General features: G+C 36.2%; 1 protein-coding gene across 5 annotated transcripts in view; it reads right to left on the bottom strand.

Moving 5' to 3' along the window:
* Window positions 1-14,124, bottom strand: part of LOC137253376 (protein FAM135A) — a 123,114-nt gene that overhangs the window by 38,924 nt on the left and 70,066 nt on the right. For all 5 annotated transcript variants that reach the window (XR_010953785.1, XM_067790167.1, XM_067790166.1 and 2 more), the window contains exons 2-3: window positions 12,980-14,031; window positions 4,751-5,145 (exon numbers count right to left, since the gene is read on the bottom strand). Coding sequence is in view for 4 of the 5 variants with exons in the window: in XM_067790167.1 (XP_067646268.1) it covers window positions 4,751-5,145; window positions 12,980-13,056 (472 nt within the window). In the remaining variant the exon portion in view is untranslated. The remainder of the gene's footprint in view (window positions 1-4,750; window positions 5,146-12,979; window positions 14,032-14,124) is intronic.

Raw genomic sequence — 14,124 nt, forward strand, 5'->3', positions numbered from 1 at the left:
TTAATATGGTAGGTGTCACACCCATTTTAAAAATTTTTTTCTAAAGTTATATTTTGCGTCAATAAACCAATCCAATTACCATGTTTCATCTCTTTTTTCATATTTTGTACAGAATTATGGCATTTTTTTAATTTTTCATAATTTTCTATATCAAGATAAGTGAGTTCAGATAAGTACGTGAACTAAGCTTAGTTAAGATATATCGTTTTTTGCGCAAGTTATCTTGTTAACGGCCGAGCGGAAGGACAGTCGGTCGACTGTGTATAAAAACTGGGCGTGCCTTCAACCGATTTCGCCCATTTTCACAGAAAAAAGTTATAGTCATGGAATCTATGTTCGTACCAAATTTCAGAAGGATTGGTAAATTTTTGTTCGACTTATGGCACTAAAATTATTCTAGACTAATTAAATGAAAAAGGGCGGAGTTACGCCCATTTTGAAATTTTCTTTTATATTTGTATTTTGTTGCACCTTATCATTACTGGAGTAGAATGTTGACATAATTTACTTTTATACTGTAAAGATAATTTTTGTTAAAATTTTACTTAAAAAATTTTTTTTTTTTTAAAAGTGGGCGTGTTCGTCATCTGATTTTGCTAATTTTTATTTAGCACACATATAGTAATAGGAGGAACGCGCTTGCCAAATTTCATCATGATATCTTCAACGAATGCGAAATTACAGCTTGCAAAACTTTTAAATTACCTTCTTTTAAAAGTGGGCGTTGCCACGCCCATTGTACAAAATTTTACTAATTTTCTATTCTACGTCATAAGTTCAACGCACCTACAAAGTTTGATCGCTTTATCCGTCTTTGGGAATGAATTATCGCACTTTTTCGGTTTTTCGAAATTTACGATATGGAAAAAGTGGGCGTAGTTGTGGTCCGATTTCGTTCATTTTAAATAGCGATCTGAGATGAGCGCCCAGGAACCTACATACAAAATTTCATCAAGATACCTCAAAATTTACTCAAGTTATCGTGTTTAAGGACGGACGGACGGACATGGCTAAATGAATTTCTTTTTTCGCCCAGATTATTTTGATATATAGAAGTCTATATCTATCTCGATTAGTTTATGCCGTTGCGGATTACCGTTATGCGAACAAAGTTAATATACTCTGTGAGCTCTGCTCAGCTTAGTATAAAAATTGGCTACGATAAAAAGTTGCAAAGTCTTAACATCTATAAATAAAAAAAGGTTTTCGAAATTGCAAAAATAATTCAATAGTTATGAACTAAATAAAAAAATACAGTATATATAAGTAAAGACAAAAAAGTGATCCAAAAATTTAAAAATTTTTTAAAAATTGAAATAAAATACTTTAATAAATGTTCGGCTACAAAAACAAATTCCCAATTTTTTGCATATATATTTCTAAAATTAAAAAAATGGTTTTAAATTACAGAAATATTTGTAGTTGTAAAAAAGGTAATAAACCATTTTTTCAAGTGCGAAAGTATAAGCAAAAAAAATTGTGCAAAAACTTTAAAAATTTGTAAATGAATAAGTACTACCATTTTCTCTTTTGTTAAAAATTTTCAACTACTAAAACAAATTTCCATTACTACATTATTACATACATAAATAAAAAATATTCGGAAATTAAGGTTTTCGAAATTACAAGAATATTTGAATACCTTTAAAATATAAATAAAATTTACAATGTTACAAATAAAAAGGTTGATCCGAATATTCCAAAGTTTTTAAATAAATGAAACAAAACGTAAAAATTCAGCTGGTAAAAAAAATTCAGTTTTTACATAAAGAAATAAAAAATATTTCGAAAAATGGTTTTTAAAACTGCAGGGTTATTTGAATTAAATTTTTTTTTTCAACTACAAAAGAACAAAAACAAAATGTGCCCAAAAACTTTTAAGTTATGAAATGAATACTACAAGGTATAACCGTTCTCTCTTTTAGTGGGCCATGATTTTTTTTGAATTTTTTGCGTAATTGTATGCTTAAAACGAATTATAAAATAATAATAAAATAAAAAAAAAATTAAATATTCACTTGAGAAATTCATATAGAAAAAAAACGTAAATATTGTCAGAAACGGTTAAATCTTGCAATACTTTTATCATGGGCTGTTATATGCATATGCAAAACCTCTTACTTTAAAACAAAAATCAATCAAATGAAATGAAAGTCGATGTAAATTAAGAACAGTAAACGCTAATTTTGGCGCACTGTGCGCTGGCACATACCTTTGAGCGTAAAGCATAAAACTAAAAATTGTTATTTGTGCGCCTGCAAGACAGCCCAATATACCACTTGAATCTATTTTTGTAACATTTAGTTGAAACTAATTTTTTGTACATTTTCGATTTTACTTGAAGTCAGCAAAAACGGGCACGACGTCGTTAAAGTACCCCATTATGTCACATTGCAACTTGCAGTGCTGTCGCTATTGAATGGCAGTCGCAGTAATTTCAATAATGCGGCAGTTGGCACGCACTGCCGGGCTACAAAAATCTTGCACCTCGACGTCTTAACGGAACGGGGAAGTAAAAAGGAAATGAATTTTGTGCCAGCGCTTACACGCGACGCTTTTGGTAAAATTTTAATTTAATCAAAACTAGAATGTTTAAACGTTCATACGCACATACACAAAAATGTGAAGGGAATACATATTTGTAAGGGATAGAGATTTGCTTGACTTAGCCTAATTGAATTTCATTTATAAATATTTTAAAGGTACTTGTAAAGAAAAACATTAGCAGAATGGGTATGAGTTCAGTTTGATTTGACTCACATGCATATATAGAGCAGCTTTTTCCTGGATTGACATCCATAGTCCTATTTCCTTCTTGATGTCGTTTAACCACAATCTTTTCACAATAGAGAAACTAAATGGGCAGAGTTTATAACGGGATACCCCCATTTGAATATATATTTGCAATGAAAGAATGTGACATTCTGTGCAAAGTTTGTTTACTTGCTAAAGAGAAGACGATAAGCGCTCGATGCTGTAGCAGTTGTTCAACAGCCTGCAAGGGCCTACCGACTATATTATTTTTTAAAAGAGCAGAGACCCCTCGAACCTGGGACTATTTGGCATTTAATTAATTTTTTTGATTACTTGTTCTTGATCAATTATATCAAGTTTGGGGATCATTTCGACACTGTTTTCAAATCATTTGGGAGTGATTTCGAGACTGTATTCAGATCATATTGGGACTGTTTTTGAGAAAACTTTGAAAATTAAAATAGTAGTTTTGGGACTCTTACCCGATATTTACGGGCTAATTTTGGAACTATTTCGTGACCATTCCGAGATCATTTCAAAATTGTTAGCGTGATCATGTTTGGTTTGTTTCGAATTGATTTCTGTACAATTGCGAGTTCTTTTCGGAATTGTTTTTTTGTGTAACATTTCGTGATTCGTTACGGGGATATTGTGGCATAGTTTTTCAAAGTTATCAAGGTTCATTTGGGAATCATCTCCGGATCGTTTTAAAGTTATTATGGGACTATTTCTGGATCATTTCGAGGTTAATTTTGACAATTCGGAATATTTTAAGGATGGTTTCAGGACTATTTCGAGATGACTTAAGGAGGTTTTTTGATATCGTTTCAGGGTTATTTCTTTATGACTTTCAACAAAAGTTTTTGGGTGCATTCCGGAGTTATCTATGGATAATTTTGAGAGGGTTTACGGCTTATTTTGAGGTCTCGGGAAATCTAGGTATCCTTTCGGAACAATTTCAGGGTAGTTTTGGGACTATTTACGGATATTTCCGGAATAATTTTTGGAAATATTTTTGGGACTTTTGCGCAAACATCCCGAGATCTTTTCGAAATTGTTAGCGCGATAATTTTTGCGCTATTTCGGAATCATTTCTGTAAAATTTCGCTTTCATTTTAGCATTGCGGTTCTTGTATCATTTCGATACTTTCTATGTATTATTTTGGATGTCTTTAGGAATTGTTTTTGAAATCTTTCGGGCTCATATCGGGACTACTTCCGAACCATTTCGAGGTTATGGTGGCAGGATGAACTCGTATATTTTTAAGATGGGTTCGGGACTGTTTCGGTATGATTTCGAATAGTTTACGAGATCGTTTCAGGCCTATTACAGGATGATATTTGGGGCTATTTTTTTGGTGCCGGGACGATTTTGGGATGATTTTAGGTAGCTTTCGGATGATTTTGGGCTACTTCTGATTAATTTCGTGGCTAAATTTGTAATGTTGTTGGGAAGATTTAGGGAATATTTCCGAGCCATATTTCGGAACTATTTCCGAGACTTAGTTTGGAGTAATTTCTAGACTCTTTTGGAGTTGTGCCTCGGCCCGAAACTATTTCGGGGCAGTTCCAGAATAATTTTGGGTCTTTTTCGATATCGCTTTTGGTATCATTATTGGGATGCTTTTAAACCGTTTCGGGTTGTTATCGGAATAATTTGAGTACTATTTTAGGACTATTGCGTAATATTTTTGGAAATTTTTCTAAAGTGGCTTAAAGATGATTTCGAGATCAATTACGCATGTTTTCACGATAAGTTCGGGATTATTTTGCTGTTATTGAAAAATCCGATTTCTGTTCCATTTCCGATCAATTCACTTCCGCCACAAACCTTTGTGGACAAAACAAAAACTACAAACATACGCACATATAGCATGTAAAGAGTATAGTTTACATAGCGCCAAACATATTCCACCCACTTGCTTTTCCACAAGTAACAATAAGCGCTTTCAAACAATATTTACTTACATAATTAGTCATAAATTAAAAAACTTACCCAACAAATGTGTGCGAAAATGTATGACATCGCGCAACGTCACTTCCTCGTTCCTGTAGAGAATCTGAAATACGCGCGATGCACCACAACCGTTAATTATGCATGCAGAACTCGACAAAAGGCTCCCGCCATTCGGCAACAATCCAGGTAATAATGCATCCTGCTCCTCACGCTGCTCTCGTAAGCCATCTCCATCACTGCCACTACCACCGCCTCCACCACCACCACCGCTATTATCACCACCAATACCATTCGCAATTGTTGTTGTAGCTGTCTGTGATTTTGTATGGACTTCCGGTGTATGTGAATTATTTTGTGATGTTTCTGGTATGCTGGTCTCCACCTGTACTGGTAGACGAGGTGAGACCCGTAGGCCGCAACGCACTTGGTAGAGACTGTAAAGGAGGATGATTTACAAATTAATGCATATGTAAATAAAATATTAAATGCAGATATACAATTTGTGAATAAGTAAAGTTTTGATTCGTGAATGGTAAGTATTCGGTAGGAATAAGCATTCAGCGATCACTGTGTCCTCTTATCAGAGAAAATATTTTTTTCTTTTTTGAAATTTCCTCTCATACATCACAACGCAAAAAACTTGTCCATTGGCTGCCCAACGCTTTCCTCTGTTTAAAGTGACATACGATAATATTTGGCCTTTTGTTGTTGGCGGAAAGCACGCATTTATTTATAATTTTGTCGTCTTCGTACGTCAGCTGTGCAAATCTCATCTGAGCACTCAGCGTTAATCTCTACAAATAAACTCACTCGACAAAGAGAATTACAAAGCAGCCATCAGTTGGACAACATACAGTGGACTGGATAAGCAACACGGTAAATATATGTACTGGGTCACTTCATGTTAAAACAATTGACGATTAAGTAAAAGTCCCAGTGGTCACTTTTAATTAGCCCAAGAGAAATAATATTCGCCTACTTACTTGGTGGAAGTCATCCCTTCAAATCTCCGGGCCAGCCAGGTGGCTGGGTTCCATTTGCGCCAACTAGTTGAATATATTAGCGCGCTGCAGGGTATAATTGGAGTAAGTAAAGCGATGGATCAGGGAATGGTGAGAACGAGTACGGCTGAGGATGGTGTTCTTTGTCCCCTTATTTGAAAAGCGCTTGTGAGCGTATTGCTTCAGGATATAGGGGGGGGGGGGAGGGGGGCTGCTAGAAAGTCGTCTTTGTCAGCGACTTGACAATCCTTATGGAGGAAATTTCTAAATACGCTGAGGAACCATTCACAGGCTGTTGCGATCTGGTGCTCTGAATCATACGGACTAGCTGTCTACTCTAGGAAAATTGAGTTGATATTTATCACGAGGAAGCATGATATATATGAATTTAAGCCACCCTCAAGTATTACCAAAGATGCTGTTCGACAAAGTTAAATTTCTTGCGATAATTTTTAAAAGCAAGCTGTGGTGGTTAGAAGCTTAATGCAAAATGCAAGGTTAGGAAGACTTTGGTGTGCTTAACTGCTGTCGAAGGTGTTGGGGAAACCCTTCACAAAATGGGGTACATTAGCTGGTGGTTTTTTCTACGGTTTCATATAATAGTCACTAGATATTTATGTGACAATGAAAAGGTTGGAGGTGGTGCACCGTGTAGCGCTAGTTGGATTTAGCATTGTACAGCAGCTTAAACTACCACTGAATGCATTACAAAATTTGCACCCCGTTGAAATTTTTGGGCAAAACGCCCGCAGCTTGGGCGGCAATAAAATTTCTAGATGCGGGATAAAAGCTTGTGAAACTTATGCACTCTAACATTTTCGCCGAATTCGAAACCATTCTTAGCAGAGCAGACTTCTACTATGGATACAGGCTAAATGGGAGGATTGGATGTATTCTGCTAGGAGTTCCGTGTCAGTAGGAAGTCTACAATGTGCGATCACTGTAGCATCTTCTAAGCGGTGGTCATCGTTATTAAAGACGTGGAAGATGTGATGTTATCTGCCGCTACTATAACAGATTTAAGTTCTGTCATAGTGAAGTCTGGGGCTGTCAGGTATTGCCTGACCTCACTCGCAGTGGCATCGAACTACTTTATGATCACCATTACAGAGGTAGTCACGTTCATCTATTGGGCCGTTAGGACACACACAAACTTATCGTGGATGTTAGTAGGGGCTTCTGTGGCTCTCTTTAGCATTTGCTTCTTGATTTTGGGCACGTGGGTATCGATTTTTCCGAGCGAACACTGGGTTAACGTCACCTCTTGCTAGGTGTTGGGCACTTGGGATTTCCTAAAGTTCTTCAATACTTGGTTATCGGAGTATTAAAAGCGCACTTCTCAGAGTGAGTCCTATAGGAGCGCCCCTACAAATCCTGGATATCCGCAACTGTATGTGGGCATACAGGAGGGCGAATTAGAATCAATCAGTAAATGAACGCATGTTTGCCCTGTTTTGCAAAAAAAATATAATTTTTGTTTAAGAAATTTTGGTTGTAAAAAAAGAAATCACTACTTTTTTGAAGCAGAAAGTTGGTAAATATTTAAAAGATTAATTGCAAGTAAGAAACAGTTCAATCCAGTCATTCGTTGTTTATTTATAGCTGTGTAAACTACAGTTTCATAATTTTTTATCACATTTTAGCATTTACCACGCCCCTAAGTATTTCAGATAAGAGAGAAACCATATTCGGTAGAGTTGTGCTATTATGGCATACCGGTTTCAAAACATTATAAACGCCTATAGCTGTACATGGTTTCATTTTAACTGTGAGTTACTGTAAGTAGATATTTTGAACACCGTTGAAGCCACAGTAATACGTGGCGTATGAGTAACGCGCACAAGTTTCTATGTGAAAAACCGCTTGAAAATCACTGAAAATTATTCTTACACTGCCGATTGTTTGCGTTTATCATGAAAGTATAACAATAATCACAACAAAAGAGAGCAAGCAGAAAATAGCGAATAAATATTTGTTATGGGTTTGTATGTACATTTGACAAACGTTCGCGTAAATGACCGAATAATTTGTGTCACAAAGAAGACGAAATTGGCTGTGAGTAGATTTGCGAGTAAACAACTTAAATGATTTAATGTATAAATACGTATTTATGTATGTGCGCAGATTAACATCCAGACATTTTGGTTTCCTCTCTTTATATCCAAGCATTAAATAAAATCCAACAACGTCATTCATTGTCAAATGAAATGAGCTAAAATTAAATGCTTTGCTGTTTGTGGGAAAATTCAAACCCAGCCACGAAGTATAAGCGCGCAAATCAGATGTGGGAGCAATGCTTTAATTAATTTTTAATGTGACAAGTTTGCTAAGAGCACGAAGCTGTAAATGTCATTGCAACGCTTAAATAGCTATGAACAATTTTTAATAGCATTGGCTGGTGCTGACATTGGTGGGCAAGCAATTTAAAAATATCTTTGTGTTTTTCATATTTTTTTTTTTGTTAATGAAAAGAAATTAATCTTAATGTCACAAGTTCTAGGTGAGATTTTGTGTTTTTGTAATTATTGTGTACCAATTCTGAAATATTTATTTATCAATGTGTTTTACGAAAATTAGCATATTCACAATTTTATGAGTAAAACAGAACTTTTGTGTTGTGTGATGGAATAAAATAAGCATTTGGGTTTTGTACCAATGCAATTCTAAAATTTTAAGACTCTTTTATGAAGCTAATACACAGATTTTAGTAAGGCGTTTGATATAGTATCCCATTATCTACTCTTACACAAACTAACCGGTCGAGTTTTCCTCCTTTACTTCTGTCTTGAGTTTCTTCTTATTTGAATAAACGTAAACAAACAGTCATTTTTAACACCTGCTGGTCCAAATTTATCAATGTAACTTCTGGTGTTCCACAAGATCCAGTGTTATCCCTACTGTTCTTTAATGACCTACCAAGTGTTTTGAAGCACTGTAAGCCGTTGATGAATGCGGATGACATAAAACTTATTATGTCTATCCGCTCACCAGATGATAGAGCACTGTTTCAGTTGGATCTGAACAGCCTAGTTGTATGGTGTAATGTAAACCTCATGTCACTAAACCTTCCGAAGTGTAAGTTCATGTGTTTTACACAGAAAACCTTTAAATCACATGAGTATGTGATTGAAGATTATGTTATTAAGCAATCACCAACTTCACTGACTTAGGTGTTACAATGGACCCTAAGCTTGATTATAGATTACATATAGAAACTTGCGTTAATAGGGCCAAAGTTACTTTGGCGTTCGTGAAAAGGTGGTCTAAGGAATTTAATGATCCGTGCGTTACTAAAGCTCTGTTTACATCATTGGTGAGGCCACAATATTGCAATATGCTTCGATAACCTGGAGCCCACGTTATCAGATTCACTGCGATATACTGGAATCGGTCCAAAAACAGTCTTTGCTTTGAAACACTTGCCATGGGCACGTCAAGGAATCTTCTGCCGTACAGCAGCCGGTTAAAACTATTACAGTTGCCTACATTACAGAACCGTAGGGAGATGCTTAATGTCTTATTTAAAGTAAAACCTTTAAGAGGGATGAAAGCTAGCCCATTTCTGCTTGGCGACATTAAGTTCAATGTGCCAGTCAGACCGTCTAAATATTTTCAACAACTGCATATAATTACATGCAGACCGAACTTCGAAATGCATGACCCACTTCGTGACATTTGTCATGATTTCAATAATCACTGCAAAAACTTAGATGCCTGCGACCCTATTTTCAAAATTAAAGCAGGCAGCAAAAGGGCATATAAAGTCGCCAAGACTTTTTTTTTTAATCAACTTCTTATATTGCGTGTATTGTGCAGTAGGTACACATGCGGAAAAGATGGGCATTCCGTATAACTAGCACTGCCGAAGCTGCAAAGATCCAAATGCCAGGGAGACAGTAGAACACTTTATGTGTAAATGCACGGCTCTAGCTAGAGCCCGGCTAAGGTTCCTTGGAACCCAGTTTCTACAAGACCTCAGAGGATTATCTGGGTTAGCAATCTCGAATATTTTTAATTTTATCAACAACTCTGGCTGGTTGTAATACATTAACCGTAACATTCCGTAGGTTTTTAGACGAGTTACATGGCATCAAAACGGCTTTAAAGAGCTACTTGGGCGACCAGGGTCGCAGCCATTTCACCTATCTAGCAACCTACCTTGTATTGTGTAATTATAATAATTTTTTTTTGTTGATATATTGTGCCTATCTGTGGGAAGTATGTCCTGTAGATATATATAAATAAATAAATATATAAATATGTGTATGTGAAATTATTGTTTCATATGTTCATTGTTCGTACCAGTATTATATTCTTCCTCATGGTAGTCATTTAACTTCTTCACGCTTAGCTGGGCCTTGATCTCCTCGGAGATATGTCGCACCAAGTATGTGGCAACTATAATGCATGGTTTTTAGTAGGTTACATTTTTCAGTAGTAAGCTTTTTTCATATCAATGAAAGCTGCTGTTCATTGGACATCTATTGCGTTTGACCTTGAGATCCTCTTTGACATAAGAACAATTTATACATACAATCAAATTAAGAAAGGTCCTTAAGCCAATTGATCTTACGAAATGGTCAAAATACCCTTTGATCTTATGGTTATTTGAAGTGGTCATTACTACTGGTCTTTGGTTGTTGACTTTATGCCACCCCGCTGAGAAAAATTCATGATGCCATGAACAACGGAAATACTACCTGGGCTTCTGCACTCATTGGCAGGACTGCAGAGAAATTGAAATATTGCTGACAGCTCATTGCATATGGTTTAAATAACGTGACTGTGATAAATATATATGATAGTTCAATCAACCCCTCTTGCTTGAAAGATCATTTTATATGTTTCTGCTCCGCCTTCACTGGAGTCAGCGAAAAAGGATGGATACCAAGTAGTTATATATGAAGTTCGATGTGTAAACATTTAGGTGTATACCCAGATGAATAATGATTTTAAGTTAACCAAAGCTCGTGAAAAGAATGATGTTAAATTCCAACGCAGTTAACTTTACAAGAAACAAATAGTTTAGGACTTTTTGAATAGAGTTTGGTTAGCTTCTACAGGGTAACAACCAACGGTAGCGAATTATTATGGTTGTGTTAAAGGTTTATTATCAGCTTGTTATCACCAAGTCATCGGCTCTTTATTGGTTTCCTATATTCTTGTTATCGACGGGTGCAGATGTGTAATCGATTTTATATTGAAGTTTTATCAGCAACTTGTTTCATAACAAACCGCTGGATCCATGAAAACAAATAAGAGAACGCTAACTTTTCGATTTTAAATCACTAATTTCCTGATAAAAACCGACCACTTTCTGAAAAAAAATCGATAAAACGCTGATAAAAAATCACAAACACTCACATAACTTGCTAACAGCATCGATAAGTTAGGTTAGCTTTTAGATAATAAATCAAAATATTTTGTTTAAAACCATTTGATAAAAAAACGACGAGTCGTCGATAATAACTCAATAACACGCTGATAAAAAATTGGAAAGACTCCAATATGAAATAGATTACTATTAGATACCGATTTTTTGATAACGAATCGATAACTTTACTGTAAAAATCGAAAGCATGCTGAGTAAATATTATTAACACTCCTATAAGAAATCGATTGGTTAGGTTTAACTGGCCAGAGCGTTACCAAGTTTCCTCATTGATGCCTGCAGATCTGGAAAATCTGTCACCCCTAGTGGCTGGAGTCTTGACCTCGCGACGGCAGGTCGCGAATACAGGATATGCTCAACCGTTTCTTACTGCAGCTCGTTCTTCCTTAATCTGCTGTTACTCACGAGGCCTCACTTATTAGCATTTGACGCCGGCCGGAAGTTTCCAGTTAGTATAGCAATCATGAGGCTTAAGTCTTCTCCCTTTGGAGACATGAGCAACTTTCTGAGTCTAATGTCGTAGGATAGGCACATGACCTTAGAAATACTGCAGCCTCGCGCTTCTGCCCACGCCTTCGCTGCTTGATAGATCATATGCAACTCTTTTATCCTTTTGGTTTCTCCCAAGCGGATTGGTACGTCTACCGCTGGTCCATCGAGTACTGCACCCTCATTTAATACCTGAACAGCCTTTTCGTTACCTTCTATCTCTTTATGGCGAAGGACCCAGTATATATGTTTGGTCTGGCCTGGGAAAAGTCTCTTAACTGCTTGTACTGTTTTGCCTAAATATTAATATATATATATTGAGGCGACTGCAGCTTAAGCTCGTTTCCTCCAGAATTTCTGTCGCTGTATTTACGGCTGCAGTTTCCGCCTGAAAGACACTGCTGTGATCTGGCAGCTTGTAGGACCTACATTTTTCTGGATCGCCACAGTAAACATACGTTTATTTGGAACCATCAGAACGCGTATAGTATATTGTTTCATTTCCGCATCTTTGCGAGAGCTCTCCGATTCTATAGGAGCCCCAAGAAAGCAATCGATAACTTTTTGATAACATGTCGATAACTCTTCGATAGTAAACGGATAACTGTGCCATAACACATGGATAGGTTTTGGATCAAAATTCGAGTATTTTTTATAACAAATCGGTAAAACACCGATAAAAAGTCGATAATGTTGAATAATATAGCGATTACTTGCCGATAATTATTCGAAGGCTTTTCTATATGAAATCGATAGCTTTTTGATAGTAAAACGATAACTCATTGAATGTTCGATATCAAATTTATAATAACTATGCCGTCACTCGTCGAAAACATATTTATAACAATCCGATAATTCGTCGATAGGAAATGGATAGCACGCCCATAACCTGCCGTTGACAAAACGATAATAAATCGTTACTTAGCACACCAATAACAAATTGAATACACGCAGTGCGATGTTTACACATCAGAAATTGATAGTGGGAAATTTCTTTCCAAAGTTTTCGCAAGAAGTTGCTGTATAAAGAGCTTTTAGTTTTTTAATATGACAAGCATCTTATAATTTCATTTGATAATTATATGCAAATTTATACACTACATAGTAAATATTTACATGGAAATTATTATGCGAAAATGTAAATTTCAAGATAATTATCAAAAACTCAATTCTGAATTAAACAAATAAAAGGACACAGTGCGCTTCCTTGTTCTATTGCGCACATTACCGCACATCTGTGCCGAATTTACAAATATTAGCGTCTATGAAAAAAACCTTATACCTGCACACAATGAACACTAAAGCCTTACTACTAATGGGAATAAAATAGTGACTGTGAATAAGAATGAGAATGAGTATAATAAAATGAGAGCATCTTGAACTTACCCTCGTTGAAATAAGTCAACATTGAAGAATTTATAAAGCTCTACGGAAAATTCAATTGTTGCTTGTAGGTCGCCCATACCAATGTTGAACAACGGAGAGCGTCGCTGTCACCGCCACTATGATGATGTTCAAGTGTACTGTGCGAAGCAACGCCCACGGCGCTCTTTCCTTCGAGTGTGATGACGTATATGAAGCGAGTGTTGTATGTTGCAAAGTAGAATGACAGTAGAATGAATGGCTAGTGATGACGTGCAAGCGAGTATCCTTGCTGCGGTTGCGTCCGTTTATAAAACTCGCCTGTAACGTCTTGCCGCTTTTGTGGCTATCAACGCTCACACACTGCTGGTCAGTTGGTGATTGCTACGCGGGTTTGCTAGTTTTCCGGTTAAGGCTTGTTGATGCAGGCGGCGTTGTTGGCATATAAATGGCGTCACTTGTCCTTAACATAAATCGGCGCTATAACGTTTCTAAAGGCGCCCTCATATAGCGTAGCAGTCTCTGTTTTTTTATTGCCGCGAGTATTTTGCATTGAAGGCGGCGTTTAAAAAAAGCCGAATACTACTTTATGATGCACTTCGACTTATATAAATGTATGTATGTATTTGAGTTAAGCAGCTGACGCGTTCAGTAATTTTTCAGTTGCTGAGTTTAAAAGCTGATTTTGCTGCCAGTGCTGCTGTTGCTGCTATAGTTGTTTGTATGTTTGATGTTGTTTGCGCTGCTGATTTTGGTTATGCCTCGCGTATTATGAGGTTTTTTGAGTTTTGCGATTTGTGTCATGTTTTCTTCTTGACTGCACACCAAACGCATTTTAATAACGAAGGATGAACTTTCTAAAGAGTTTCTGCTACTTGACATTTTCATTTGAGCTGCCTCCCTTTTATCACACACTTAGACTATTTTTAATGCCTTTTTAGCTTTAACTGCGAGCGATTTATTTCTTTATTAAACTTTTCTTTGAGTATTTGGTTTTTTAGTCTTTTATGCACCCGTTTTTGATTTTCATAATTCATAGTTCATGATTTGCTTTGAAGGAGCACTCAGGCGCATTGCTGTTGGAGGAAAAACAATTTTAATTATATTGATTTTATTTTTTTCAATGCACTTTATGAAGACATCAAAGCTCTCAATTACTCAACGCCTTT

This window comes from Eurosta solidaginis, chromosome 5 (genome assembly GCF_040869045.1).
Source record: "Eurosta solidaginis isolate ZX-2024a chromosome 5, ASM4086904v1, whole genome shotgun sequence".
NCBI lineage: Eukaryota > Metazoa > Arthropoda > Insecta > Diptera > Tephritidae > Eurosta > Eurosta solidaginis.